General features: G+C 42.0%; 1 protein-coding gene and 2 long non-coding RNA genes across 3 annotated transcripts; 1 reads left to right on the top strand and 2 right to left on the bottom strand.

The window, feature by feature from the left end:
- Positions 1-4: 4 nt before the first annotated feature.
- On the top strand, positions 5-4979 carry LOC123481631. Its single transcript, XR_006657218.1, has 3 exons — positions 5-214; positions 588-774; positions 4773-4979. It is a non-coding gene; the product is annotated as an uncharacterized LOC123481631 (long non-coding RNA).
- Positions 4980-12039: 7060 nt separating this feature from the next.
- Positions 12040-14652, bottom strand: LOC123481652. The gene is made up of 7 exons (XM_045206382.1): positions 14515-14652; positions 14306-14390; positions 14104-14215; positions 13792-14015; positions 13529-13700; positions 13268-13395; positions 12040-13142 (listed from the first exon to the last, which is right to left on the bottom strand). The coding sequence occupies exons 1-7, from the start codon at positions 14604-14606 to the stop codon at positions 12825-12827; spliced, it is 1131 nt and encodes a 376-aa protein (XP_045062317.1). The 5' UTR covers positions 14607-14652; the 3' UTR covers positions 12040-12824.
- Positions 14653-14658: 6 nt separating this feature from the next.
- LOC123481653 lies at positions 14659-16730 on the bottom strand. Its single transcript, XR_006657229.1, has 4 exons — positions 16491-16730; positions 15425-15513; positions 15027-15173; positions 14659-14906 (listed from the first exon to the last, which is right to left on the bottom strand). It is a non-coding gene; the product is annotated as an uncharacterized LOC123481653 (long non-coding RNA).
- Positions 16731-27972: the final 11242 nt, after the last annotated feature.

Genomic DNA, 27972 nt, shown 5'->3' with positions numbered 1-27972 from the left:
ACATTTTACAGATTGCGCATTGATACTACACCATGCTTTTCCCTTTACCCATCATGCCCTTGTGCTTTCAGCCAGACCCAGGGCCCTGTCGATGTTGGAGGAGGAGCGTGGGGTATCCATCGCCATGGAGACGTGGCTGAAGGACAGGTTGAGCGAGGGCGTCCAGAGAATGAAATCCCAGTTTGACCAACTGGATCCAGACCAGACCTTCAAGGTGAGTCTGTTGACAGCTAGGGATTGGAGACAGGTGAAGGTTCAATATAGTTTCACTTTTAGTCAAAGTATTGGCCTGGTATTGAACTGAAGAAAGAAAGAAAGAAAGAAAGAAAGAAAGAAAGAAAGAAAGAAAGAAAGAAGGAAAGAAAGAAAGAAAGAAAGAAAGAAAGAAAGAAAGAAAGAAAGAAAGAAAGAAAGAAAGAAAGAAAGAAAGAAAGAAAGAAAGAAAGAAAAAAGAAAGAAAGAAAGAAAGAAAGAAAGAAAGAAAGAAAGAGAAAAAGAAAAAGAAAGAAAGAAAGAAAGAAAAATACATTTCAAAGTATTCAAGGTATTTAAACTAGGTCTGTGTGTTTGCCGGGGCATTTGTCTAGGTGGGCCTGGAGGAGTTTCTGCAGGTGCTGAAGACCTTTGGCCTGAATCTAAAGAGGGAGCATGTGGGCTTGTTTCTGGCCAGCTCAACAAGACAGGTGTGATCCATTACCCAGAGTTCCTCCGCATGTTTCAGGACCGCAGAGAGGAAGGGGTCACACACAGGATCCTATCCAACCCACAACACAGGTCAGAGGTCACAGCCACATAGTCACAATCCAATGGTCAAAACTGGTTGTATCCTTGATGTTTTTTTTGTGACATTGTTGTCTGGTTGTATATTGGTTGTACACTTGACGTCTTTTTAGCGACCACAGAATGTCTTTACCTGGTTGTAATCTGGTTATGTGACATCTCATTAACCAGAAAACCAGTTTACAACCTTCAATTATGTCATTATTAGGCTACACACTCACGCACTGACTGGATCAATGGAACTGGTTTGTTCTTGTTTGTGTGATTTGATTTTGTATTTCATCCTTGTGCCCTGAGGGGACAGATTGTATCTTTTACATATAGCTTAGAGTTTGAGTTACGAAGGCTTCTGGAAGTGCACCCCAGAGCTGTGACTCTAAAATTCTACAGTAACACGTGTCCAGAGTACTCCCGGTCACATCTAGCCTTCCTCTGCGCCACACTTATCCATTTATGCTTAAATGTTTAAAAGGCAGCAGAGGTTTACACTTTGCTTGCTAGTAGGGTATTCAGAGGCTAATTTATTACAACTTTTACAGATTAAGGACCCTAAATTGGATAAAGCGGGACAAGCAAACATTAGCACAGATTAACTAAGTTTAGTTTACAGTCCCTTTCCCAGGGATGAGTTACCACGGCGATAGCAGACAGAAGTCAGCCGTCCTATGTCGGAGGTTATCTTAACCCAGATTAAACGAAGTGTGTGTGTGTGTGTGCGTTTGCGGGTGTATGTGTGTGTTTGGGGGACTGCTTGACATAAGACTTGTGAACAGGACTTGATGGGTGGGTTTTACATGTCATTGTGTACTTTGGGATTTGGGATATTTACATTGAGCGTTGAAGCCTGTAAACTGGAGTTAGGGATCTATGGTGACAACACAAGTACACTGAACAAAAACATAAATGCAACATGCAACAATTTCAAAGATTTTACTGAGCTACAGTTCATATAAGCAAATCAGTCAATTGAAAATAAATTCATTAGGCCCTAATCTATGGATTTCACATGACTTGGAATACAGATATGCATCTGTTGGTCATTGATAGTTTTTTTTTTAAAGGTAGGGGCGTGGATCAGAATACCAGTCAGTATCTGGTGTGACCACCATTTGCCTCATGCAGCGCGACACATCTCCTTTGCATAGAGTTGATCAAGCTCATTTAGCAGACGCTCTTATCCAGAGCGACTTATAGGAACAATTAGGGTTAAGTGCCTTGCTCAAGGGCACATTGACAGATTATTCACCTAGTAGGTTCGGGGATTAAAACCAGCAACCTTTCGGTTACTGGCCCAACGGTTTTAACCGCTAGGCTACCTGCTTATGCCTGCCCATACTATAACCCCACTGCCACCATGGTGCACTCTGTTCACAATGTTGACATCAGCAAACCGCTCACCCATACGACGCCATACACACTGTCTGCCATCTGCCCAGTACAGTTGAAACCAGGATTCATCCGTGAAGAGCACACTTCTCCAGCGTGCCAGTGGCCATCGAAGGTGAGCATTTGCTCACTGAAGTCGGTTACGATGCCGAACTGCAGTCAGGCCAAGACCCTGGAGAGGACGACCGGCACGCAGATGAGTTTCCCTGAGATGGTTTCTACAGAACAACGCTGTACAGTGCATTCGGAAAGTATTCACACCCTTTGACTTTTTCCACATTTTGTTACGTTACAGCCTTATTCTAAAATTGATTAAATATATTTTTTTGACATTTTTGTAAATTATTACATTTACATAAATATTCAGACCCTTTACTCAGTACTTTGTTGAGGCACCTTTGGCAGCGATTACAGCCTTGAGTCTTCTTGGGTATGACGCTACAAGCTTGGCACACGTGTATTTGGGGAGTTTCTCCCATTCTTCTCAGCAGATCATCTCAAGCTCTGTCAGGTTGATGGGGAGGGTCACTGCACAGCTATTTTCAGGTCTCTCCAGAGATGTTCGATCTTGTCTAAGTCCTGGCTCTGGCTGGGCCACTCAAGGACATTCAGAGACTTGTCCCGAAACCACACATGCGTTGTCTTGGCTATGTGCTTAGGGTCGTTGTCCTGTTGGAAGGTGAACCTTCGCCCCAGTCTGAGGTCCTGAGCATTCTGGAGCAGGTTGTCATCAAGGATCTCCCTGTACTTTGCTCCATTAATCTTTCCCTTGATCCTGACTAGTCTCTCAGTCCCTGCCGCTTAAAAACATCCCCACAGCATGATGCTGCCACCACCATGCTTCACCGTAGGGATGGTGCCAGGTATCCTTCAGACCAAAGAGTTCAATCTTGGTTTCATCAGACCAGATAATCTTGTTTCTCATGGTCTGAGAGTCCTTTAGGTGCCTTTTGGCAAACTCCAAGCAGGCTGTCATGTACCTATTACTGAGGAGTGGCTTCCGTCTGGCCACTCTACCATAAAGGCCTGATTGGTGGAGTGCTGCAGAGATGGTTGTCCTTCTGGAAGGTTCTCCCATCTCCACAGAGGAACTCTGGAGCTCTGTCAGAGTGACCATCGGGTTCTTGGTATCCTCCCTGACCAAAGTCCGCTCTATGGACAATTCCTTTGACCTCATGGCTTGGTTTTTGCTCTGACATGCACTTTCAACTGTGGGACCTTATATAGACAGGTGTGTGCCTTTCCAAATCATGTCCAATCAATTGAATTTACCACAGGTGGACTCCAATCAAGTTGTAGATACATCTCAAGTATGATCAATGTAAACAGGATGCACCTGAGCTCAATTTCGAGTCTCAAAGCGAAGGGTCTGAATACTTATGTAAATAAGGTATTTCTGTATTTTATTTTTAGTAAATTTGCTAACATTTCTTAAAACCTGTTTTCGCTTTGTCATTAAGGAGTATTGTGTGTAGACTGATTAGGAACATGTTTTAGAATAAGGCTGTAACGTAACAAAATGTGGAAAAAGGGAAAGGGTCTGAATACCTTCCGAATGCACTGTATATGACGAGATATATTGAAGTTACATGTGTTATGACGTGTTGTATGTCATGAGTATGTGTCAAATTATGTTGTGTTTGTCTTAGTCCTGTAACTAGTGTGCCCACTTTATTGTGTTGAATATTGCATCGTGTATCGCATCATATCGGATATCATATTGTATATCCCAGATTATAAACTGGGCAGTTTGTGTCCTGGTTGCTGATTGGCCGAAACAGCATTTTCTTCAGCTGTGTGTATATCAGACAATATACCACGGTTATGATGCTAAAGTACTTGTATACTGTTCTTTTTATGTCAGTAACCAGTTTACAATAGCAATAAGGCACCTTGGGGGTTTGTGGTATATGGCAAATATATGACAGCTAAGTGCTGTATCCAGGCACTCCTCTTCGCGCCTAAAAACAGCCCTTAGCCATGATATATTGGCCAACATACCACACCCTCTAGGGCCTTACTGCTTAAGTATATTGCATTGTATCGTATATCGTATCGTATATTGTACCGTGTAGGCCCCGTGTAGCTCAGTTGGTAGAGCATGGCGCTTGCAACGCCAAGGTAGTGGGTTCGTTTCCCACGGGGGGCCAGTATGAAAAATGTATGCACTCACTAACTGTAAGTCACTCTGGATAAGAGCGTCTGCTAAATGACTAAAATGTAAATGTAAAATGTAACCCTGATACAGATGGTAATATTGAGGGAATGGCCGTGTCCGAAATCTGTCTTGCCTACTACTTACTAAAACTACATACTGTGTACTAATCGTACTACATACTGTTTAGTAAAAACTAATTCAGTAAGCGACAAATACCAACTGGGAATACGTCATCTTATGCGTAATTGATTTCAGCCATTCGTTCATTTTGGTACAGTGCGTTACCTTCTTTGATTATCAGCTGTTGTCAAACACAAAGCATACCGTTACCACATTTTTGAAATGTCATATACTATAAAACGTTCTATTTTTGCAGAACCAAAATGCCTACTATTTAGAATGCAAGAACGGATATTCGGACACGGCCAATGTCTTCTTCTTACCACAGGTTTCATCATATCCAGGGGAGCATCAGCCACGCGTCCACACTCACCATGGTGGAGGCTAAACTGGCTCGACTCTTCCAGTCAGAGTACCTCGATCTGTTAGAAACGTTTCAGTAAGTATAGAGTCACATGGTGACTCAACAAATAGCAAATATGAGCATATTGTAACAGCTAGATACACTACATGACTGAAAGTATGTGGACATCTGCTCGTCGTACATCTTATTCCAAAATAATGGACATTAATATGGAGTTGGTCCCCCCTTCTTATAACAGCCTCCACTCTTCTGGGAAGGCTTTCCACTAGATGTTGGAACTTTGCCACTGTGAAATGCTTCCATTCAGCCACAAGAGCATTAGTGAGGTCGGGCACTGTTGTTGGGCGATTAGGCCTGGCTCGCAGTCGGTGTTCGAATTCATCCCAAAGGTGTTCGATGGGCTTGAGGTCAGGGCTCAATCAGTCAAGCCAGTCAAGTTCTTCCACACCGATTTCGACAAACCATTTCTGTATGGACCTCGCTTTGTGCACGGGGCCATTATCATGCTGAAACAGGAAAAGGCCTTCCCCAAACTGTTGACACAAAGTTGGAAGCACAGAATCGTCTAGAACGTCATTGTATGCTGTAGCGTTAAGATTTCCCTTCACTGGAACTAAGGGGCCTAGTCCGACCCATGAAAAACAGCCCCAGACCATTATTCCTCCTCCACCAAACTTTACAGTTGGCACTATGCATTGGGGCAACGCACACCTGTTAATTGAAATGCATTACAGGTGACTACCTCATGAAGCTGGTTGAGAGAATGCCAAGAGTGTGCAAAGCTGTCATCAAGGCAAAGGGTGGCTATTTGAAGAATCTGAAATATAAAATATATTTTGATTTGTTTAACACTTTTTGGGTTACTACATGATTCCAAATGTGTTATTTCATAGTTTTGACTTCTTCACTATTATTCTACAATGTAAAAAAATTAAATAAAATAAAGAAAAACCCTTGAATGAGTAGGTGTGTCCAAACTTTTGACTGGTACTGTATATTTCACTGTGTAAATTCTTGGGTATAGGCTGTTCACTGCAGTATTAGGCCTAATATTTAACTAATTAATGAGTTGCATACGCTTCTATCTTAGGCTACACATATCTAGTCTGTCTTCACGGTTCTCTTTGCAATTACGCACCCTGCCTGTCCACTGCCTCTCAGCTACAGCTATTCCTCTTATCTTTTGGAGTCCCAGGAAAAGCTAGATTACAATAGCTTGTTGTACACTTAATTTTATTTACTACTGCTAGCCTATTGAGGAGAGATTCCAGCTTGCTCTTGCTTGCTAAATGTACACCATATGAGTAGCCTGCTAATGTACCTTTCTGGACCTTGTAAACTGGCGAGAATAGACCCATAACTGATCTAAATGGTTGTATAATCAGGCCTAGGCTGTATGCAGTTATTTCGGCATGAAGCATTCAAAATAGGACGTTTGAGCGGATATTCAAATTAGCCTACATCACTACAGTTTACAGTCCTAGACAACAATTGTGTACTCACTTGATAACAATACATTCCTCATTGCATTGTGTTGTTGTAGCCTAGGTAGAATAGTTGTCTTGTCTAAAAACGTATGCCTAAACAATAGTGGAGCTTTGCATATCCGGGACTCCAGAGCACAGCCTGGAAGAACGCACAATCTGCCATTTAATAATCTGTAAAAAATTAAATAAAAAAAGTACACTTTGACGGATCAATATTTATAGCCCTAATATTTATCTAATGAATGGCCTAATATGTAGCTAATATTTAGCTTCTTACTTCGGCTACACATCTTTAGCCTCTCTCTTCCAGCTGTTCCCGTGCACACTATAGGCTACGCAAGTCTCTCCGCTATTCCTCTTCACGTGAAATCCCAGGAAAAGCTATAGGCTACAAAAGCAATAGGACATATATGTTTAGCCTTTTTTATACTAGGCCTACTCGCCTTTTCGTGGCTCTTGCTAATTGCTGAATGTAAAATAGGCATAGGCCAAACGAACTGTCGGGGAAAGTTAAGGAGCGTTGGTGTGATCACTTTGGGAAGTGATGATAACATTGTTGCACTAATTCTCTGCACATGGTTGCACCGGACAGACAGAGAGAAGAGCACAGTGAAAAGTAAGATCCAAACGAATTGACAATCATTAGAAAAATTGAAATCATGATGACATGATGTAAAAGATGCGCAGGCTAAACAGCGTTTGTTGTTGAATTTCTACATTTAATGAGTTTCTAATCATTTTTCATTACATATACATTGAATAATTATGTGCAGTTGTCACTATGACAATGAACACACCCTGAAGCGCTGAATGGTCTGTGTTACCACCTTATTAATAGGCCTACAGCGTGCAGTAGGATGCGTTGATCAGTTGATTGACATGTGTATTGCAGAACGATTAAAGATAAAGGTCCGCTGGTGTGGATGCTCGCCAACGTTTATAGTTATGGATAATTTATCGTTATAGTTATCGTTATAGTTATCGTTATAGTTATCGTTATAGTTATCATCCTTGGTGTGGATGGTCCTTTAGGCTATACTTTTAAAACTTTAAGCATTTAAAGGCATTGGTTTTACTGGAAGATATCTAAAAGATATAGGCCTAACTTTCTCACTATGTAAACTTCTTCCACTACCATTAATAATGATACTTACAGCCAGATGAGCAAGCACACAAAGTTTCTACTGAAACTTCAATTTCTAGTTCAATTTGTTTAATTTGATTACAGTACACCTATGTTGTAATTATATCTGAACAATACATTTATATTTTTTGCATAAATGGGATAGAAATGATGGAAATGTGAAAACAGTGTAATGTACTGTAATTTACATTCAAATGGCAATTTTGAAACATGCATCTTGCATTTTTTTGCTATTGGATCAATGGTTGTGTGGTGAAAGATGTCTCCAAACAAAAATGAATGGACAATAAGGTTTTGAACATAAAACTTGCTGTATTACAAGTGTTACAAAAGTTTGGAGTTTTGTAAAGAGTTTTGAAAATTCACCACATACTTGTGAAAATAGCACCAAAGCGACACCTCATGTAGACTAGATGAAGGTGTCTTCATCTATATAGCCCTCAACCATAAGGCCCGAAATCCAGATGTGCTGTTTTGAAAATGCCAAATGAATCTGTGCTAAGTTAATTTGCATCTATGTGTATTTCTCCGGTTGACTAGTTTGAGGTGTACTGCGTGTGTGTATATGTGTGTGTGTGTCTGCTTGCGTCTGCGTGTATGAGCATATATTTGTGTGTGACACCGTTGTACACCATTAATCCTCTGATTGAGAGAGGATGTGTCCATCTCGATGTGATGGCCGGAGAGAGAGCTGATTGACCCTTGACCCGGCTGTGTGGGGCGAGGAGGGGGCCCTGTCAGAGGGCTAATGACCAGCGGCTGCTCAGGGGCATTGTGGGCCATGGCTAAGTGACTGGGCCGGATGACCACCCTCTGTTCTGACCCGATGCCTCTCTTTGGTCCCCCCTCATGCCCTTTCCTTGCACCCTTAACCCCTCTGGACACACACACACACACCCTCTCTAGATTCGGCCTGGAGGTTGCAGACCCTGAGTTTGAACAGCTGCTGGACAGGCTGCCCCTGGACAAGGATGGAAATATCCAGCCGATTTCGACACAAGGTAATCCCCCCCGACTCATCCCCACCCCTTCTCTCCTTGACCACTACACCATCCCTCCACTGACCCCCCCCCCTCTCACTCTTTCACTCTCTCTCTCTTTTACTTTCTTGTTCTCTCTCTTCAGTGAAACCTCTCCACTCTGCTCCCTGAATGCAGCTTTAAAATGTATTCCGTCTTCACCCACCTATTTTTATTTGTTGTTAATTAGCTCTGTCTCCATTTTCGCCACGTGTTGTAAACCTCCCCTAAACCAGCGATTCTCAACTGGTGGACCCACAGTTTGGTTGCGGGAGGTTTTGAATGGGTTGAGATTGTCTGAGTAAAAATAGTACAAATACTACAGTGTGAACTTAAACGACTAGGTAGAAAATGTGTAGAAATTATAAAGAACCTATATTTTAAAATAATTTAATCTCTGAACTATTTTAGTAATATAAAGTTATTAGCAGCACTATTTCGCAGATTTGGGTGATTTTGTGATCTCAAACCAGTGAGCTTAGCATTTTTCATCAAGAATATGGGCAAAATTGAATTATTGACAATGAAAAAGGTGGGACTGTTGTTCCCTTGTCATATAATTTGTACATGTACTATCAATATAGCATTAAACAAAGTTTTTCAGATTGCAGTTATTGCGAATATTGGATTGTGACTGAGACATCCTGGTTCAATTTGGGTCCTGAGGCAAAACCAGTTGAGAACTACTGCCCTAAACCACTCTTATATACAAATTGGGAAGTAAAGGGTTAAGGCTCTACAATTAACTAACTAAGATCCTCTTTTAGTTATTGGTTAAATAGAGTCTTGCACACTCATTTAGAAATCCTAAGTCGTGAATCAATCCTAGGAGAATCCTAGGAGATCATAAAGTAATGTAAAATAAAGTACAATAGTAGCCAGTAAAGTTTTATGGAGAGGTTTATGACCCAATACTCTTAATTCATATTTCTATGTAATCAGCCTCCATAACCTTTCGCACCTCAAAATAAACAAATATTACTATTCTTTAAATATTTTTCCAGAATTTTGATGGTGGTCTGCTTGGTTCTTTTTTTTGGTGGATAATGGAATATGGAACTTTTTTGTATTTTACATCCCAGTGAAACATTTTCATTCAAAGGATAATCATATAGAATTTAAAAATATATATGTTTAAATTAATTTGTACAAATTGTTTAAAAAAGTTTTCAGGAAACTTGGAAAAAAACATTGGAGTCATATGTATTCCCACCGCTGTAGCTTATTGCTTTTGTTTGCATCCTGGGACATTGCTGATGTCACGATCGTCTAAGGAAGCGGACCAATACGCAGCGCGTTGAGTGAACATGATGACTTTAATGATAAAGCACGTAAATACAAAACAAAAGACGATAGTGAAGTCCAACAGTGACTATGACTGAAACGGAACAAAAACCCATGCACAGTAAAAACAGAAGTGTTAATTTAACTCCTATCGAGTTGAATTTAACTCTGTTTCAGATAACATTTGGTCCCACTCAAAATCAGTGTAAAATGTACTCTTTGGTCAGTGTAAAACTTTTAGAGTTAATTCTACTCCATATTGTGTAAAAAATAACAATGAAATGTGTCAAAATATTTAACACTGTAGTTTAATCACACTGTTGAGAGTAATATGATTACACTGTATAGAGTTAAGTCAACTACAATTTTACTTCAAAAAATGACACTTTAAAGTGTAATGATATTTACTTTTCATTTCTCTACAGTGTTTTTTATTTATTTATTTAAATCATATGATGTAGTGTTACTGAATTATAGAAATATCAATACTATCAAATAAAACAAAGCACAATAATACAAGATGAGAGCACCCACATTTATTGAAAAAAAAAAGTATAATTTCAATGTCCGTGAATTTACATTGTACACCCATTGCCTTGTCTATGACAGAAGTATAACATCATAAAAATTTTCACCAGAGAAAGCAATATGGCACAACAAGGAGAGCTGTGTCATTTCCTCCATATGACCTTTGTATGTCAAAAGGTCTAGGGTAGTGCAGGTTGTCGACATGAAAAAAAACTAAATCATGCTTTGATCTGATCACCTCATATGCATGGAAATGTTCTTGAAAAGTTACTGTAACTAAAGGCACTGTGAGTAGTAACAGTTTTTCACACATTATCAGAACTGACTCAATCTGATAAAACAAGGGCACTTCAGAGTCAACTTCGCCACAGATAACCAAGTGTGGGCGATAAACATACCCATTATGTTTAGCCCAATTAACCTTCATAACCTGAATGCTACTGGGCACTTGCATTGCCAAAGCAATTTCAGAACCTCCTTTTACCATATTTAAAGCCACCATTTTTCCTGGACCAATATCTAACCGACTAAAAGTTGTTGATCTTCGCCAACTATATGCCATATGATTCTGATGATTTTTTGCCAGCGTTTTGGTAATATTTTTAAACGATTTAAGCTGTTTTTTGAAAAAATTATGTTTGCCTTCATACCTCATACACCAACTATGAAGTACAGGCCCTATTTTCTGGATGCAGCGGGGATAGTGGATAAGAAAATGGTGCTTTGGTAAAAGTTTTTTCTGAGGATACAACTTCTTAAACAGTGTATGGTGATCAACAATCAAATGTTTTAAATATACACATAGACCTTGAGATAACATGGGCGAGAATATAATGTTAATTATTTGCAATAATAAAAGAAGCAGGCCCCAGTGTTGGTCAGTAGAAGTTACCAAATCTCCAAAGATAAGAGGAACATTCCTAAGTAAGCACCAGGACTGAATTGCATTCAGTCCCAGATCATTAGATCCTTCACTTAAATTAACAGTCACAGGCCTGTTATTTCTCTCTGTGAAACCATAATCAAAACTTTGTATTCTTGAATGTATTTCTCCTGATGTAACATGTTTTTCATTCAAATACAGAAATAATAACTTCAATTCGTACTGGCCAACCCCTTCTAACACATCATGCATCACATCAACTGAGAAGTTCTCAGTTGTGTGAAAATACCTCAATTAATTTAATATGCATGACCTTTTCACACCAAAAACATACGGAAGGGATGGATTACAAGCCATTTCTTGACAGTGAGCAGTATGCATATCTTTGGTGCGTAAAACTATTTTGGAAGAATCTTCAGAGAATTCTGTTTGAAAGTCCTCCTTTTCTGCTAAACAGAACATGCAACAGTACCTTGCACTGAAAGACTCCACCAGACCAAACAAACTATGCAAACCCAAATTATCACCTGTTACCTGTACTACAGTGCCACGTACATAACCACTGTATAATGGAATCTCAATACCATCGCTCTCTAACACTTTAATGTCTCGAACAATGGGAGCAAAAATTTCACTAAAACCATATCGTTTAACATCTTGAGTATGAAATAAGGCGCACAGGTGTATGTTAGCCAAAAAAGAATTCCATTTTGGAGAGAAGTTTCTTAAAGTAAAATATACTCCACCCAATTTATGAATACCTCGCTTGGAACCCAATGGGTTGGCGACCTCAAAATCATCATAGAACATCTGGACCTGTATTGTCTGCTTCTCAGTTGAGAACAGGGGGTGACTTTTAAAAAAAGATCCATCACAAAAACTCTCAGTCTAGAGTTGCTGGTAGCTGAGCTTTGCAACATTTCTGCAAAATACTGACTTTTAAATATTGACTGCAGTGTAGATAAAATTGGAATATACATGAATTTATCTTGAACTACTACCTGATCATATGTTCCAGTCTTTTTATTTCGTCTTGTGTCAAATCTTGAACCAATCACACATTCAACTGGTTCTACTATTTCCCACTTGGCAGTCATAAATTTTGATCGCTTGTATTCCGAATTTAGAACTGTGAAAGGATTCTCTAACCCCTCAAAACACGCCTCAACTTTCTTGCACATTTCTGTTTCTCTTTCATTACTAAATACATGCTTTATCACTGTTTCTTTAGCATGCTGATGAATATCTTGAACAATCTCTTCCATGGAAATCACTACAGTATTTACTGTACTTTGACCAACACCTGCTGCCTTTAGATCAGAAATAACAGCTGCACAACTATTTACAATGTATGGCGAAGATAACTCTGACTCAGCCTCTAAACATTCAGTCGACACTTCAACATGAGAAATATTACTGGTGTTGACGGTACTTTGAGGGTCTGAAAGATCATCTTCTATAGAATCTACTAAACTTTCTCCGTGGCACTTGTTAAGATGTTTTCTAAAACCAGAAAAGCTACCAAAAGAACGTGAGCATCCTTCTTGACCACATTTCAGAAAAAGAGTCCTGCCTGTACATAGCCCATGAATTATCTTAAGGTGCTTAACAAGGTTGTTTGGACTTCCATGGTCACTTTTGCAAAGAAAACACTTCATAGTTTTATCTCAACTAACGCACCATTCTTGCTCGCAACTCAGCAACTCTAGGAGTCTCCTTTGTTTCCCCCATGTCGATGTTATAGATGGTTGTTTGCACAAAAGTGAAAAAGCTGCTCAAGGAAGAACTGTATGACGTACCAAATACGTAATGGGCTTTAAAGACTTCGTCAAAAGCTCCTACTGAACCTGTTGCCTTGCATGGAAGAGCATGCTTGTCAACCACAATGAAGTAGGAGTGAATGCTGCTCTGTGTGGATCCCTGGGCGAGAAGGTAGGGCTGACTGCTTTGGGTGATGTTGTCAAGATGCTGCTGCACACTGGTTCCAACCTACAAAAAAACACATTCAACAGAATTGTTTTGGTGACTAACCTCTGACAATAGATAAGATCACCTCAAACTGTGCACAAGATTGAGATGATGGAATATATATTTTAAACAACTGTTAAGCATACCTTTTGAAATCTGATGAGCTGATCTACAGCTTGATATGCAGACATCTTTCCCGGCCTCTTTCTACCTTGTGCAGATGGTGGTAGCAAATGTAGCAGCAGCAAGATGGCAGACATGTCACTGTCCCAGCCTACAAATAAGTAAATAAAAACCTGGTTAACATTGTGCCGTAGCATAACATTCTTATTCACAACTTGCACCATTATGGACATATAATGCACACCTACATTATCCACATAAAAAGTAAAACAGTTCATTCATACCATTCTCAACTTCAGCAGCTGACTCAGCATTGCGCATCAAATCCAAGAGTTCTGTGGTGGATACAAGTCCATGGCTTTCCTTTATTACTTTTGCTTTGAAAGTGGTTGGCCACTTCTCCAAGAATTTGTTGGCTGTGGCCTCACCAAACAGAAGTCTGAAATCTTGTTCTATCTGCAATGTAACACACAAAGACAGAAATAATGAGTGTTACCTTATTCTTCATTGGATATTTTTGGTGATGCAGTGAATTAAGTTGTCATACCAGTCCTGGTGTGTCCAGAAATCTTGGGAAGACCGAGAAGACATCTGATGATTTGGCTTCATCGTTGACCATTGCTTGCCGATATATGAAGGTCATTTTCATCTTCTCACGGACAGTGTTTTCATCAGCAGAGTGTCTCAAAACAGCAATAGCTGCTTCCACATCCTCATCAGATGGCTCTCTGTCATAGGTGAAGGGCTGACGATCACGGCCTGGCCCACCAACTTAAGACAAAATACAGTGTTAAGAAATCCTTTCTGTACAATTCACAGGTCACCATTATAATTACATGTCACTGATCAGAAAACATACCTTTAGGAGATTTGCTGACTGAGGCACCTCTTTCCTCTGCTGTTTTTCTTTGTATGGTCTTCAATCGCCATGCAAGGTATCCGGAACCACTCTCCGGATCGTAGTAATGATCCTATATTATTATAAATAAATTATAAAGGAGTACTATTCCCATTTCATAGAGTGAATATGTGCATAATGTTGCAATAACCCATTTACTTACATATCCATGTTGTGAGTATGGGTCTTCTAGATAGGGAAACAAAGCTACTATCCCCTGTGCTCTGACACTTTTGGGGGGGGATGTCCTAGCATATGAATACTAAGTTAACATCACACTGAATTGATATTGCACAACACATTTTACATAATTAATAACCGGAAAATAATAACAATGTTTCTTTACAGCCCATCTATATGCTTAATGCTTACCCATGTGTTTCTGTCATCTCAGCAGCAAGTATGTTGATCATCTGTCTTCTGGTGGCATCTGTCAGAGATTTGGTTTTTCCATACTCTTGCATAATGCGTTCACCACCAGGCTTTGATGTTAGGATTTTTTTCAATCAGCTATAGGTGGAAAGAAATGTGCTTTCCGTAATTGTAAAACAATATGTAATGCTGTCACATGATGAAACAACATTCAGATTGGACTTAACAGCAATGTTCACCACTTACTGCTTTTGCCTCATAGTTTATGTGGCATGGCCTTTTAGGCTGGCTTCCTTCGCCAGCCGCTACTTCTTCAACATCGTCACACACAGTGAAATTCAGAATGATGGTGTCATCAGATGTACCCGAGCATGATGATGAATGAGAGGTATCTGTTCATTATGAAATTTGTGCAAAACATAGAAACATATTACAATAAACTGTTATTTTTAAGACAATAAAGGTTCTCATTCTGGCCTTTAAACTAAAAAACTAATTGAATGAATGAATACCAAGTCCATTGCCCAGCATGATTCTGAAAGTTCCAGGTGACTCCTTTACTAATTCTTCAAAAACATCTGAGTCAACTTCTGTGTCAGACTGGTCATACACCTTAATGTCTGGCTTTCTGCTTTCTGGTATGTTGAATTTTAGACACACTGTTAAAAAAAGAAGAAAAAAAGAAAAACATGCATTCCCTTCTCACAAGAATCCAAGTTCATACTTAAGGTTGCCTCATGTGTTCACAAAATGATGAAAGACAAGGATCTGCACCTGATTTTATGTTACTGAAAATATAAAGCACAGCAGAAATGACTATAGACCTAAATAGATATCATAAGATAATAGCTTAATGCTGTATTATTTTGTCATTAGGGTGATATGTATTGCTTTAACCTATTATACCTACCTTCTTTCAAGAAAGCATTGAATGTCAGCTCAGACAGCTTGACGTATTTCTGCTCTTCCCCGAGCTGAACACGCAACAGCATTTTGCCTCTGTTAACAAAGAAAATATATATTCAAAATCATCATTTAGTGCTGGTTCAACTAAGCGTTGGCTAACTATCCATTTATCTCAGTAGTACTAGCTACGCAATGCACTATGCATTACTTAGACGTTACACTGCAATTACAAAGGCTGAAGTAGACAAAGTTGTGCTGGTTGAATATAACGTTAAGCTGCCATTTTCTGCAGCAAATGTGTGTAGGCTAGTTCAAGTTTAGAGGCACATTGTCCCATTAGCTACCAAATAACTAGCTATGTGTCAAAGTTAGCTAGCTCATTAGCCATTTTAGTTCGAACAGTAGCTAACCATTAAAATGGTTAAGCAATGTTAAACAAACCCGTCATGCAAATCAGTGATCTAAGTTATCGTTTTATAACACCAACATTAGCTGGCTAACTATCAGAAGCATGCTAACATTACCGTTATATATAGCTTTATAAAAAACAGTTAACGTTAGTGTAAGGAAGCCTGGGAAGCTATAAAATAACGTTAGCTAACAATACTATCTGTATAAATGTTTTGTTGTTAGCGAACGTTATTTTACGTATTTACCATTCTGACAAACTTCATTCGTGAAAATATTGCAACACAAAGAAAGACAGTTACCGATACTGATTGCAAGCTAGCTAACCGCATGACAAGCACAATCTGCGCTCATGCCAAACGGTGGTGTCCTTCAAACGAACTGATTAGCTAAGTTAACGTTACCTATTTTTAGCCATATGAAACAGCAAGCCATTCACAAAAATATCAAACATATTCCATGGGTATATCATATAACAGTTATTACTGTCAACCATCTGAACTTACAAGCTAATTTAGCTGGCTGATGACGAGGTCACTGCAAGGGGGACCGCCGCATGGAACTCGTAACTTAAAATATGACCTTGACATCAGCACAACTCTAAAATTATGTAAAGTTAAAAAATACCGGTTTGGTGTTGAAAAAACGGGGATGTAACTTACCTAGCAATATCTGTGGCCTAGCTACTCCTTCGCAATCTTCCTCCACCAACGTACGTGCCAAACTTCAGCAAAGCAGAGTGGCGGGTATTCATCACTGCTGTAGAGTTGAAATTGTCACTGCGTATCTGCAGATTTTTACACTCACTTTTAACTCCACTGATAGAGCAACTTTACTCTCAAAAATGTTGAAAATACTCTATCTGGGTTAAAATAACTTTACTCTGAAATATTAACACCCCATTTTTTACTGTGCACAACCCACATGAGAACACAAACAGTTTAAATATGGCTCCCAATCAGAGATAACGAGCCGACAGCTGACACTCGTTACCTCCGATTGGGAGTCACACGACACTACAAATAACTCACCCAAAATACAACCAAACGAATACACCCTATACCACCAAACCCCACAACAAAACCCAACAAAACAAATACACCCTGGCTCAAATACAAAAGTCCCGGAGCCAGAGTGTCACAGTACCCCCCCCTAAAGGTGCGACCTCCGGGCGCACCAGCATACAGTCTAGGGGAGGGTCTGGGTGGGCGTCTGTCCACGGTGGCGGTTCTGGCCCTGGTCGTGGTCCCCACCCCACCTTAGTCACCACCCGCTTCCCTAGCCTCCTCCACATGACCACCCTCCAACTTACCCCACCTGGATTTAGGGGCAGCACCGGGCTAAGAGGCAGCACCAGGATAAGGGGCAGCACCGGGCTAAGGGACAGCACCGGGCTAAGGGACAGCACCGGGCTGAGGGACAGCCCCGGACTCAATGGCGGATCCTGTCTGGCGGAAGGCTCTAGCGGCTCCGGTCTGGCGGACGGCTCTGAAGGCTCATGGCAGACGGGCGGCTTAGCAGGCTCAGTACAGACGGGCAGTTCATGCAGCGCTTGGCAGACGGACAGTTCAGACGGCGTTGGGCAGACGGGCAGTTCAGGCGCCGTTAGGCAGACGGCAGACTCTGGCCGGCCGAGACGCCCTAGAGGCCTGGTGCGTGGTGCCGGAACTGGAGGTACCGGGCTGAGGACACGCATCTCAGGTCTAGTGCGGGGAGAAGGAACAGGGCATGCTGGACCCTGGGGACGCACATAAGGCCTAGTGCGTGGTGCCGGAACTGGTGGTCCCGGGCTGAGGACACGCATCTCAGGGCTAGTGCGGGGAAGAGAGACGGGCCGGACCGGGCTGGCGACGCGCACCGTAGGTTTGGTGCGAGTGGCAGGAACAGGCCGGGTCGGGCTGGCGACGCGCACCGTTAACATAGTGCGTGGAGCAGGAACAGGCCTGGCTGGGCTGGCGACGCACCCCGTAGGCTTAGTGCGTAGAGCAGGGACAGGCCGGGCTGGGCTGGCGACGCGCACCATTAACTTAGTGCGTGGAGCAGGAACAGGCCGGGCTGGGCTGGCGACACACACCGTCCATTTGGTGCGAGGGGTCGTAACAGGCCGGACCGTACTGGGGACACACACCACTGGCTCTACCCCGGGAACTGGAACGGGCCGGACCGGACTGGTAATACACCCCAGTACCACTCGCCGTGCCTCTACATCTCCTCTCCCTACTTTGACCAGTGGCCCCCGTAACCTGGTGGCCTTTTGAATTCGCCCCTTCTCTGCCTCCGTCAGCCCCGTCGTCCATGCTCTGTGCCCCCCCCTAAAAATTTATTGGGTAGTGCTCACGGGCTTCCAGCCTTGCCTCCGTGCTGCCTCCTCATATCGCCTCCTCTCGGCTTTAGCTGCCTCCAGCTCTTCACGAGGGCGGCGAACTTCTCCCGGTTGTGCCCAAGGACCCTTTCCATCCAGTATCTCCTCCCATGTCCATGAATCCTGTGTAGGTGGCTCCTGTTGCCGCTTGACACGCCGCTTGGTCCTAGATTGGTGGGTAATTCTGTCACGGTCGTCCAAGGAAGCGGACCAAGGCGCAGCGTGTGCAAAATACATCTCTTTATTATGGAAGAGAGAAAAACACGAAACCGAACACTATCCAAAACTAACAAAAACAACAAACGACCGTGAAGCTAAATTACGTAAGTGCACTGACAAGCAACAAACGTTCAACATAGACAATTACCCACAAACATATGATGCCCATGGCTGCCTTAAATATGGCTCCCAATTAGAGACAATAAACCACAGCTGTCTCCAATTGAGAACCAATCTAGGCAGCCATCAACATACAAACACCTAGACAAGACACTACCCCATAAACTTACAAACCCCTAGACAAACCAAAACACATACTTCACCATGTCACACCCTGACCTAACTAAAATATAAATGAAACAAAGATAACTAAGGCCAGGATGTGACAGCTGACATTGACAACTTGTTAAAGTACTATACTTTCAGAATACTATTCCACTCTCAATAAATTTTTTTGATTTTCAGAATGTTTTATATTCCTTTTAGACTGCAGAAGGCCAGTCAAAACATGTATTTTATTTCACCAAGTAATGTCTTGAATGTAGATTAGGATTCATAGTATTTGTAGCATTTTTATATAGCCCTGTGCTTTAGGCTTTAATAATCACAAACTACTTGGTAATGTGTTTTCCTGAAAAATAACATGATTTATGAAAAATTGTATGTACGGTATAATAATCTTTCTCTGTTTTTTTATGACAAAAAGTCATTAAGATCCGTTTTCTATTCTATATGATCATCTTTCACAGGGTTGGGAAGTTGTCAGACCTTTGTACATATGTAGGATCTTTATTTGACCTATATTGTCAAAGAAACATAATCCTGCAGCAACAGGATTTGAACGGTTAGTCCAGAATGTTCCTTGATTGGTGTCTAGGCTATTAGCTGGCCAAAATAGGCTTCATGAAAAGTGCAACACTGTTTATATAGCTAGTTAGTGTGGGTTTTCAGTGAATTTATTTAAATCACGAAGCTCATCTGCATTTCCTGTGGTGCAACAAAGGAACAAAATAGTGATCAAATTAAAGATCCCACATCTATAGTTATCAATTGAATTTATAACAATTTTACCATAGATTACATCCTGATATTACACAAATAGTTAAGTATGTTTTTATTTTCAAATATATACTTTTTCATCATTTATTCACTTATTCTCAAGTTGTTCCTACTCACTTGACACAAAGTTGGGATTGAAGATATATAGGTCAACAAGGTTAAACATGATGGGCGAGTGAGAGGACAGCGTCTTATGCACGTGAACCCCCAAGTCGCCTCGCACCACCCAATGAATGGCCAACAAAAACCATCCCAGTGTAAACGTTTCTTAAAATGAACAGGGTAATGAATTTTAAACTGCTATAGTAACTGCTCCCAGACATGTGGTTTTAGTGTGTGAGCGTGGGTGGGTGTGTGTGGTTCGGATTTGTGGATGTGTCTGTGTGTGTGTGTGTGTGTGTATGAATGTGGGGATGTGAATGTATGGGTGGGGGGTTGGGAGTGTGTGTGTGTGTGTGTGTGTGTGTGTGTGTGTGTGTGTGTGTGTGTGTGTGTGTGCGTACGTGCGTGCGTGCGTGCATGCATGCACATGTGTGTGTGTAGGGGATAAAGACCTAGAAAACCAGCCTGGCTTAGTTGACAGGTGACAAGGGTTATTTTGAATGGGGATTTTGTAATACCAACAGTGTGGAAAGGCCTGGGTACCAAGGAAGCCCTGAAAAGAGAGAAAGAAAACTTTTATGCTAGCAAAGGAGGAGAGAAAGGCCATCCGAGACTCCGGGGGACTTAGGATCTCCCTAATCAAACTGCTCCACTGTCTAGTGCGCTCATTTTTATTCAAACCGGAGAAAAAGCTAAATCATTTCAATCGGATTGATCCCCTGTGTCAGTGCCTGTGTGGTATTTTCACTCCCTTTTTTTCCTGTTTGTCCTCAACTTTGACATATCAGTCAGGCAGGGCCCTGGGCTGTCCATACAGAGGCCTGCTCCAGATGCAGCTGAATGTTTGATTTAAATGGTTTTGGAATTAACGTCAGTTAATTACCATAACCAAAACTTGGTTTGCGACACAAAACACAGTGACAATAACAAACTTAACTTATGTTCAGACAACTACTCCAAACAACTGTAAATGCCTGGAATATGCAATGAATATACATTATAGAATTAAAGGCACAATCTGCATGTTCTCATTCCCCTATGGTATCGAGTACAAACCCAATCAATCTCAAACAACAACTGAGACAACAACAACAATGTAGTTCAATATATGCCAGCCAATGAGTGTGCCTGTTGTATTTCTTCTCTGGTATTATGGGCATATACACTCGCAAAGACCATCCTTTTCAGTCCTGAGTGACATGTTTTGGATGGAAAGTAGACAGCATATCAACCAGCATGAGACAAGATTCCCCTAGGTGCAGATCAAGGATCAGCCTCCCTCCCCCAATCCTAACCTTAACCGATAGTGTTGTGAATTCAAAACTCACCCAAGATCAGCGTCTACCCTAAGGACAACTTTACCCTATCCCCAAAAATGTACAACAACATCAGACAGAAAAAGAGGCAACTCTGACTCACCAATAAAATATGATCATAATTTTATTATTATTTAAAGGTTGATTTATGGATTGATTGATTTTATTTGACAGTTTAAAAAAAGACATACACACAATACATACATTTTTAAAACATGGAATAACACAATCAAGTCAATGACTTATTTCCATTGTGGTCCCTTAAATTGCATGGTGAAACACATTAATAGATACAGGAATTGATTCATTTTAGATACAGACATGAAAATGGCTTCAGCCATCAGCCAGCTTTTGACATTCTTAAAAAAAAAATCTGGTTGGTATAGCTTTAAGTTGTTGTGGTAGTTTGTTCCACTCAACAGCAACACTATATAGAAAGGTGTTCTTACCGGATAGTCTTACATTTGAAACAATCAATATCAGAGTCTCTGGCTCTGGTATTGTACTGGTGAACATCTCTAATAAAAGTAAAGTCCTTGGATAGGTAGGCTACCTGGGAGCTGAGTCTGTAATAATTATGTGGACCAGACCAAGTTGAATTAATACAACCCTTTTCTCTACAGATATCCAGCCTAGCAGATTAAATTGCTCAACCTCCAGATTAGTACATAGGGGGAGTTTAAAGGTAGCAAAATGACGTTGCCATAAGCAGCACTGGCGATATTGAGATGAGCGAGATGCAACACTTCACTCTCACACAGTCATTGCGCATTGCACAGGTTCACTTCACGCTGTGTACAGCGTGGTAGCCACAGGACCAAAACAGAGGAAGGGTTGAGCCTCGCGCTTCAACGCTCTTAGTTTTTGCGGAAATGGACCCTACTTTCTTACTTTATATCTACGTCATATCGCTGAGTCTACCTTTAAGTACAACTCTCACAAGCTTGATTTGGCTGGTCTGTAGTTTATTCTTTAGATGTTCGGGGATGCTGGTGAACCATGACGTGCACGCATAGTCAAAGTAACACTGAACTAGCGCACCTGCCAGAGTCTTTAGGGTGTCGCCATCAAGATATTTTGAAAGCATGATTAAAAGCATGATTTTGGCATGGATTTGGCATGAAGCATGAATTTGGCCTGCAAGGTAAAACTTTGGGTAGCACTTTTTGCAGATAGAGGTCTGCCGTATCTGTCGTATTTACTGAAAAGTTCACGCTTTAGAATTGGCTTCCACTTAGATCAGTTTCAACAGTGATTGGGTTAATGAGAGGCCGTAAGTGTGTGTGAAGGAGTAATTGGGATTTAAAGGACTCAAAAGTTTTGGAGGGGTTAAACACCCCTGCTGTGACATAGGCCCGTTGAACGGAGGGAGGCATTTACTCAGGCAAACAGAGGCTACTCTCTCACTCCTGGAGTCCCCCCAAAAAGATGCAGCCGGAAAAAAAATATTTCAGAGGAGGAGAAAGGCATTCTCATCCCTTATCCTCTGTCTCTGAGGTGGTGGCCATTACTGCTTAAACAGGCTCCGATTAAATCATCCACTGTTTGTGTGGCCTTCCTGGTAAGGAGGAGAGGAGGGGAGAGAGAGGGAACGGGAAAACATTCGGCTCCAGCTCAGATCCGTGTGTGGGAACCACAGGAGGAGAAATCCACGCCAAGACACTTTGTTTTTCTCCCCCCTCCTCCCTTCCTCCCCCCATCCCTTTTTCTCTGTGTCCATTTTGGGGGTTTTCATTTTTTATTCATAGGATGATAGGGGTGGAGGAAAGGGTGTTGTCGAGAGCAAGGGGGCAGAGGTGTGTGTGTGTGTGTAGGAGCGAGCGAGCGCGTGTTTGCATGTACATATACGCATGTGTGTGTGTGCATGCACACATGTATTGATGGTTAGGGTAATAGCAGTAAAACTTGGTTTTAGGCCTCGGACCAGGGCCTATGGTAACAATAACAATGGCCACAGTGTTGTTGAGGGAGTTGCGTCCAGGACTTTCGGACATTCTTCCCATGTCAGTATAATCACTACTGGGAGGTAGCTCCATTAAGGATTACCATCTCATTAATAGTATCCATGACTTTTGTTCAAAGGCTACTTGTTGTAATGTTGCCTTGTGGATGACGCCTAATCCTCTGAGCCTGCAGCTGTAGGCAAGGAGAGGGGTAGATCCCATCACTCTCTCTCTCTCTCTCTTTCTCTCTCTCTCTCTCTCTCATTCTCTCTCTCTCTCTCTCTCTCTCTCTCTCTCTCTCTCTCTCTCTCTCTCTCTCTCTCTCTCTCTCTCTCTCTCTCGCTCTCTCTCTCTCTCTCCACACACACACACACACACACACACACACACACACACACACACACACACACACACACACACACACACACACACACACACACACACACACACACACACACACACACACACACACTGGGCATCTCCCAGTACGGCCCGGACGGCCCGGATCAGGCCCCCTGAAAGACAGATACAAACAACAGTCAAATACAAAGTTCCCCCCTTCTTGGAGAAAAATTAACATCCATTCTGAACTTCCACCCACCCTGATCCCCTCCATAAAGCCAAAGCCTAGCCCCCCCTCCCAGTTACTCTCCTCCACCCCCCAGTCCCCTGTCCCAGCGCTCCTGGCTCTCGTCCTCTCATTCAGGCCTCCCTTCTCTCCGACATGCACGGCCCTCCTCTCAGATGGTGGGCCAGATTAGGAGTCGAACAATACAGTTTTCAATGTAAAATGTGCATCTAGTTAGGCTCTTTTTTATCCCTCCATCTCTCCTCTTTTACCCTGGGATAGGATAGAGAAAGGGAATAACAGGACTATTCACCAAGTTATCTCTGGGTGTCTTGTCTTGGCAAACGATGGAGAATTCTCTTTATCTGTCTGTTTCTTTCCCTCTATCTCTCTCTCCCTCTTTCTCTCTCTCTCTGTTTATCAGTTCAATGTTATTTACCACAGTGCAGAGGGAGCAGCACGAATTTCAGTATCTCAGTTTTGACCTGTTTTCATGTAATTTCTTTCAACTTTGTATACTTACATGTATCTGTATATATACTAGTACATACAGTATATGGAGACAGGATTCCTTGTAGCACTCAGAATGCAGCCTTTTTACTAGCAGTAAAAAGCAGCTTCCTACATCTTCTATCTTCCATTTTTCAAAAAGTGAAAATATAATATTTTTCACTTCGAAGATTGTTGGACTCGGTTTTGCTCCAATAGAAGGCCATGCAATTTATTTACTTAAATTATGTGAGTATTTCTTTGTCCTTCTTTCTTATATGATTATATAGATTTCCTGTGTAAATTGAAATACAAATAGATTGCCATCAAAGTGAGTTGCCATACAGTATTGTATATACATATTTTTTTTGAGTTTGCATGTTTTTTAACATGTTTTTATTGGTCGTACTTGTGGTATCATTGTTGGCTGGGCTCTCTGAGTGTTTCAATTGTGTGTTGTAGCTATAGTGTGTTTTTTCCCTGCTCCTTGTTGTTACAGGAGGGGATCGCAGTTCCGAAGCGACCCACTAGGTGTCATCCTCCGACAACCTTAGGCACCTCCCTACTCGACTTACAGATTGCTGCATTCAACTTTTTTTTTTATGGGGGGGGGTGGGGGGGGTTACTTTTCTACTATTCCAGGTATCCCTTAAAGAGGTAGGGTGTCAAGTGTCTCCGGAAGGTGGTCAGTGACTCCGCTGTCCTGGCGTCGTGGGGGAATCATCATCCTATTGGTGTCACCTTTGTCTACCTGTTCACTTGTGTATTTATGCCCTCACTTCCCTGTGTTCCCTTGTTCAGTTTTCTCTGCTAGTTGCTCTATGCTCAGCAATACTAATCAGTGTCTGATCGGAGAAGTATGTACAGGTACTCGAGAACTGTTCTCCCTGTTTCTTTATTATTTCAGTCATAGTTGCAATTTTGTATTTTGGCTGTCAGCCTGTTTTTGAAGACTTATTTGCTCCACCTTTCTTTTATTGTGTTAAGTCCGTTGTTTTGTATCCTGGCTTCGGGACCACCAGTAAAGATCCTTGTTTCACCATCTCTGCCTACTGCCTACTGTCTATCCTGCACCGCACCTGGGTCACACCTCACACCAACCCTTGCACTTGTGACACCATCTCCTCTGACCCCCTGACCTCACATAATACCCCAGGGCCCAGCCTCTGACATCACAATGGCCCCTGAGCCATGGAAATGGTCACCCCATGCTGGACTGGGTTGTACAACAGTGGTTGTGTCCCAAAAAGCACACTCCCTTGATAAGTGCTTCTGAAGACTACTTAGCTACTAGGTTTAGCTACTAATAATAATATATGCCATTTAGCAGATGCTTTTATCCAAAGCGACTTACGTTTGGGTGGTCCCAGGAATCGAACCTACTACCCTGGCGTTACAAGCGCCTTGCTCTACCAACTGAGCTAGAAAGGACCAAGTAACTTGGCCGAGGGCACTGCCAACCCAGCGCTGCCATCTCAGATGCCCTCAAATAATGGGCACTCAAGCCCCTGTTTTGTTTTGCCCAAAAAAATATACACTTTCTCTTACCTAGATAGAAAGCAGGCTCTTGTTTTGTGGACTGTGTGTCCTAATTTATGAAAAGCCTTGTTAAATACCCTAGGAAAAGCAAACACAGACTTACAGAAAGAGAGAGAGAAAGAGAGAGAGAGAGAGAGAGAGAGAGAGAGAGAGAGAGAGAGAGAGAGAGAGAGAGAGAGAGATCCTTTGCATATTGATAAGATCAACCAGAGAGCGTAGTTTAATGGTGCAAAACATGTTGAAAATGTGCAAATGGCTAAATAGATTGTTTTGCGTGTGCATAAGTTACTCGATGAGTAACCTGACACCTTAAGACTTGTGTTGGCTTACCAAGCTAATGTCTAGGCTTTAGTTCAGCGGGCTATCACAGTATTGTGGCGGCAGGAGACCCGGGTGTGTGAGTGCCTGCATGCATGTGGCGCGCTGTTTCGGAGCTGACTTGTGGCCTTGCCCGGTCCTGCTGTGCTGTTGTTGGTGCCCTGGTGTCTGACAGCAAAATTAAGGCAGTTATACAATTTTAAAAACATTACAATACATTCACAACAGATTGTATAGAGCCCCTCGGCCTGGGGCTCTATACAAGATCTCACCTCGTGGAGTTGCAATGATCATGAGAACGGTGAGGAATCAGCCCAGAACTACACGGGAGGATCTTGTCAATGATCTCAAGACCGCATCAAAGGGACGATGGACGGGGCCATGTACCGTCAAATCTTGGGTGAGAACCTCCTTCCCTCAGCCAGGGCATTGAAAATGGGTCGTGGATGGGTATTCCAGCATGACAATGACCCAAAACACACGACCAAGGCAACAAAGGAGTGGCTCAAGAAGAAGCACATTAAGGTCCTGGAGTGGCCTAGCCAGTCTCCAGACCTTAATCCCATAGAAAATCTGTGGAGGGAGCTGAAGGTTGCCAAACGTCAGCCTCGAAACCTTAATGACTTGGAGAAGATCTGCAAAGAGGAGTGGGACAAAATCCCTCCTGAGATGTGTGCAAACCTGGTGGCCAACTACAAGAAACATCTGACCTCTGTGATTGCCAACAAGGGTTTTGCCACCAAGTACTAAGTCATGTTTTGCAGAGGGGTGAAATACTTATTTCTTTTATAACATTTTTGACATGCGTTTTACTGGATTTTTTTGTTGTTATTCTGTCTCTCACTGTTCAAATAAACCTACCATTAAAATGATAGACTGATCATGTCTTTGTCAGTCCTGTGAAATCCATAGATTAGGGCTTAATGCATTTATTTCAATTGACTTATTTCCTTATATGAACTGTAACTTTGTAAAATCTTTGAAGTTGTTGCATGTTGCTTTTATATTTTTGTTCAGTATAAATCGCTGTGAAATATATTTGAATTAACATAAAATATAGTTTTTAAGGCTGTTTGAAGTTGGTGGCCGAAACTGAAAGTAAAATAGTTTCCACCATGGTCCACCATGGACTTAACCACTATGGTTTATGCACTAACCTCTCCACCGTGTTGCAGGGAAATGACATGCAGGGGAGGGGGGAGAGTTGTTGCAATTCACCTAGCTTCCACATGGGTGAGACCTTCTACATGTAGCACCTATAAAGTAATACAATTCCAATAAATAGTTCCTTAAATGTGCTGAGAATGTTCCAAAGCCAAGCAGCTATCCTGCACCATTCCCAGAAAGTTGTGGGAAGGTTGTATGCAAAATAACCACAGGACAACCACGCTCTCACCAAGCTCTAAGAAACATATGGTTCTCAGAACGTTATGTGCTAGCTGGGATGTGTCTGTGGTTGTGTGGAGCCATAGAGTGAGTTGAATGCAGATCTGGGTTGAAATAGCCTTGTCTATCAAATACTTTAGGTGCGCTTGATTTGGCCTACCTGGCGCACTGGGTTTGCACTTTGACTTTTCTATTGATAAAGTTAAATCAAGCGTACCTTAATTATTTGAAAGAAAACCAATTCATTTCAACCCTGATCTGGTAGAATGGATTAGTGGATTGGCTTTTGTAAATTTCCAGCCTCTGCTTCAGACCTGTAGTGTAGTGGGAGTGTCACCTACGGCCCTCTGTTGGTGTAAAGAATGTCCCCCTCACAACACTTTACACAATAAACATGCACACACGTCCACACACACACACACGTCCACACACACACACACATACACACACACACACACACACACACACACACACACACACACAACACACACACAGGTTATCCAATCATTCAGTTACTTGTGATGAAGTCCTCAACCCAACTAGCCTGTCAGCTCAAATTTCAGCTGATTGGTTTTGTCCCAATTGGTCTCCTGATCGTGACCTATGGCGCGTGACCTTTAAAACCTACAGTCGTCCCCGACACTGGCCCTGCCACTGGCCCCGGCCCTCAGCCAAAGGAGCCAAAGGCGGAGGAGTGGCTGGGCCGTTTCTCCAGACAAAAGGAAGGGCGGCAGGGGTGGCTGGGAGGACACACCAGCCCAGCCCATCATGAGTCCAGCCAAGCAGACAGGGAGCAAATTAGGACCAGTGGTTTTTGTCTGCCCTTTCTTTTGGCTCCCTTAC

The sequence above is a fragment of the Coregonus clupeaformis genome, chromosome 22 (genome assembly GCF_020615455.1).
Source record: "Coregonus clupeaformis isolate EN_2021a chromosome 22, ASM2061545v1, whole genome shotgun sequence".
NCBI lineage: Eukaryota > Metazoa > Chordata > Actinopteri > Salmoniformes > Salmonidae > Coregonus > Coregonus clupeaformis.
This window is presented reverse-complemented; position numbering and strand designations above follow the sequence as displayed.